The sequence below is a fragment of the Corvus brachyrhynchos genome, unplaced genomic scaffold (assembly GCF_000691975.1).
Source record: "Corvus brachyrhynchos isolate BGI_N302 unplaced genomic scaffold, ASM69197v1 scaffold5, whole genome shotgun sequence".
Taxonomy (NCBI): Eukaryota; Metazoa; Chordata; class Aves; order Passeriformes; family Corvidae; genus Corvus; species Corvus brachyrhynchos.
Genome location: NW_008238321.1, coordinates 4,011,756 through 4,015,002, shown reverse-complemented (window position 1 = coordinate 4,015,002; position 3,247 = coordinate 4,011,756). Strand labels below are relative to the sequence as shown.

Genomic DNA, 3,247 nt, shown 5'->3' with positions numbered 1-3,247 from the left:
CAGGTATGTTGGCACATAGCTAAGGGCTAATCCTGCTCCTATGGAACTCTGGCAAAATAGCACAGACTCACAGACAGAGTTAGATGTTGCCATGCTGGGAGTTTCAGAGCTTAAAACTTCCTCAGTAACTCTGGATCCACAGAGCTGATCCAGGTGTATGTGTTTATCCGTGTGCCTAAGGAGGGACTTACACTCAGCAGGACACTTGACAGTGAAACTGGTCCTTAAACAGTACACCTGTGCAGAATAGGTCTGTCAGACTGCCTGGAGCTCTGCAGAGCAAGCCCACAACCAGCATCAGGCTGGGCCTGGCCTAACTTAGGAACCTTTTGCTTACTCCCTCTTTGCTAGCACAAAGCTTTCATCCTGTTTCTGAACTGGCTTCAAAGGAGCAGCGAGTGTTCCTGTGCAATCTTTGCTCCATGTTAAAGACTAGGACACTCACAGAAATTAGAAAAAGACCTTTTTGATCTCCCCATCTGGATGAGAAATCCTTAAACCCCTGCCCACTGGATTTCTGCATGGAAGATATATGACTTTTCAACTTGAGTGACATTTTTGAATGAAAATTGTGAAGACCACTGTGTTGTGTGTGTTAGTTGCAAATGCATGTGTTAGAATTTCCTTTGTCAGGCCCTGTTGGTAATCTTGGTGTGAAGATAAGCAGTTTGTGAAAGGTGTAGACATGGGCTAGGTGCTGAGCTGCTCAGCTTAACCAAGAATGTTACTGAGCACATGCAGTGGCAGAACTCTACAAGTCTCAAGGAGATTAAATTATGTTTCTCCAAAGCCAAGACACCTAAAGAACTTAATGTGTTTGTGTGTTTTACTTCTAGCACACTAGACAACCTAAAAAGAGCCTTAGGTGTGAAGTCTCACAATGAATTTACTTCCCTGCATTTACTGTGAAGGGAGCTGGTTTCTCCAGCAGACATTATGATCGACTGCATCTCAAACTGAAATAGATCTTGGCACATATTGTTAACGTCTTAGAGACTTTGCAGATTCATTCTGGTTTTGTTTGGTTTTCAGGGCTCTTGCTGATGTTATGCGACCTCAAGGTCCTTGTACAACAGACCATATGGAAAGAGATCTAAACATTGTAGTACACGTACAACATTATGAAAACATGGAGACGAGACCTCCTCCAAATAACTTACGTAAGTTGCATTTTAACTTTATCAATATCTGGAATGCTGGCACTGAAATGAGCACTATGAAACTAATATTGTTGAATGTCAAATGAAGATCAACAGTACCTGGGTTCTTGCAAATTATAAATACTCGTTATCTCAGAATCAGAAATATTTATTTTCCTAGTACAGATTATTGCAACACAAAGAGAAATAAATTTTGAATAGGAAAATTGAAAATTAGCTATTACATTTAGTTTTAATTAATTTTCTTGGTTGACTAATATTGGGTTTGTATCTTTGTCTTCTTCTACCTGTTGTTTTTGCTCAGCTAATCAACCTTTGCCTTATTCTGTGTTTTGTTATACCAAAATACAAACTGTTGTGGTTACAGCAAACTTAACATGTTTCATAGGGCTGTAACATCCAGTAGCAAAGTGGTCTCATTAGGCTGTTAGATCATATCCACTAGTAAAATAATTAAATACTTCGCTGGATAGCATCAAGTTGTATGTGGTTTTCATTTTCTCAAGGGAAAGATGAGGAGATTATTATTTTAAGTTTTTCATAATATTTTTATTGTGTACCTGCTATTACATGTTTATGTTATTGAAGGCAAGAAAAAAGTCCACCTTGGAGCTTCAGAGGAGATATGGTGACATTTCAAGTGGTTCTGAAGTCCTAGACAACCTATTTCTCAGTCTGTATTAGAGCACAGTACAGATCTTTCTCATGCTCAGATACATATTCCTCTTGTGATGAACAATGCCACTGCAAATTTAATTTGAATGTATCTTTATGTAACTTATATTCAACCATATCTTAAAAAGATATATATCTACATGCTTTAATTATAGATATATTTACAAAATCAAGTTCAATATATTTATAAAATAAAAAGGTATTGTTCCGGAAAGTTTAGATTGTTAGGCAGCAGGTGGCTTTATTCAGTGCTGAAGATCAGTGTAGATGTGCATTTTACTGCAAATATACTTTTAGTGCATCGGTATTTGCATTTTGAAACATTTAACGTATGTGCACTCCTCTTTTCCTTACTATAGAAAGAAAATTTGCTTATATTTGGAGATTTATCTGGACTGCATTGTGCAGTTGTTGGTGCTTTCTTTTTGTGGAAGGGTGTGAAGACAATGGGAGAAGGAGCAGATCCACATGCTGCCTGCACTCCTGCTTTGTGGGAGATGCTGATGGCCTTTCCTTATGTGCATCCTTACAGAGTAATGGGAGAGAATTAAAGCTGTGCCCTGGAATAAAGGTACCACATACAGGGAGATGTGACTCCTCATCTGTCTGCCCTGCTCTCCAGCAAAGTGTTTCCACCTGGGTCTGTGCAGATGTACAGTGCAGAGAGGGAAGCACACACCCTACCTGTGTAAAAACACCACTTCTGGAGGGGAACCTAGGCTGCTCCCTCAGACAGAGGTGCTCTAACACCCTGCAGCTGAGGTGCTTGACTTCTGAAGGGAGGATGGGAATATGCACTGCATCTCTTTGCTCTGTGTATCAGCTCCTTGCTGATGTCTGATCCTTCCCATGGCCACGTTTGCAAGAATGGTACCAAATAGTAATGAAGTTTGGTTCCATTATTTTCTTTCACATGTGAAGTGTTTATTCAGAATCCCAGTTAATGAAGGAGCCAGAAAGTAAAGAGGTTCTTGCTGCATTGATTTTATCTAGATTTTTGTAATGATCACACTGATATTTTGCTTAAAACTCTTTGTATATACTACAATATACAACATAACACAGGAAGCCTTTAAACTCATTGTTTCTTGGATTTGAATTCAGATTTAAACCTTGCTTCTAGGAACTCTTGCATATAAATGCTACTCAGGGCCTCATAGTTACTACATCAAGGAAGAAAAAATTCATACATTTAATAAGATGTTGGTTTGTGCTGACCCCAGACATCCAAACCACCTCTGTCTCAGAATATGGCCCTCTGGCACAGATGGAAGAATGATATGGGAAGCAGTTCTTGCACCACTGCAATTTACAACACCGAAGCATTGCTGCTACTTTTGAGCTGTCCTAATCCTTTGGGTCATGTATAGGGGTAGTCCCAACAATGCTTCATATGCTTCTCAGGCATTCCT

At 39.4% G+C, this 3,247-nt stretch overlaps 1 protein-coding gene across 1 annotated transcript in view; it reads left to right on the top strand.

The window, feature by feature from the left end:
- SHISA9 (shisa family member 9) overlaps nucleotides 1-3,247 on the top strand; it is a 180,068-nt gene that overhangs the window by 6,519 nt on the left and 170,302 nt on the right. Inside the window, exon 2 of the mRNA XM_008633393.2 lies at nucleotides 1,033-1,160. Within this exon, the coding sequence (XP_008631615.1) occupies nucleotides 1,033-1,160 (128 nt within the window). The remainder of the gene's footprint in view (nucleotides 1-1,032; nucleotides 1,161-3,247) is intronic.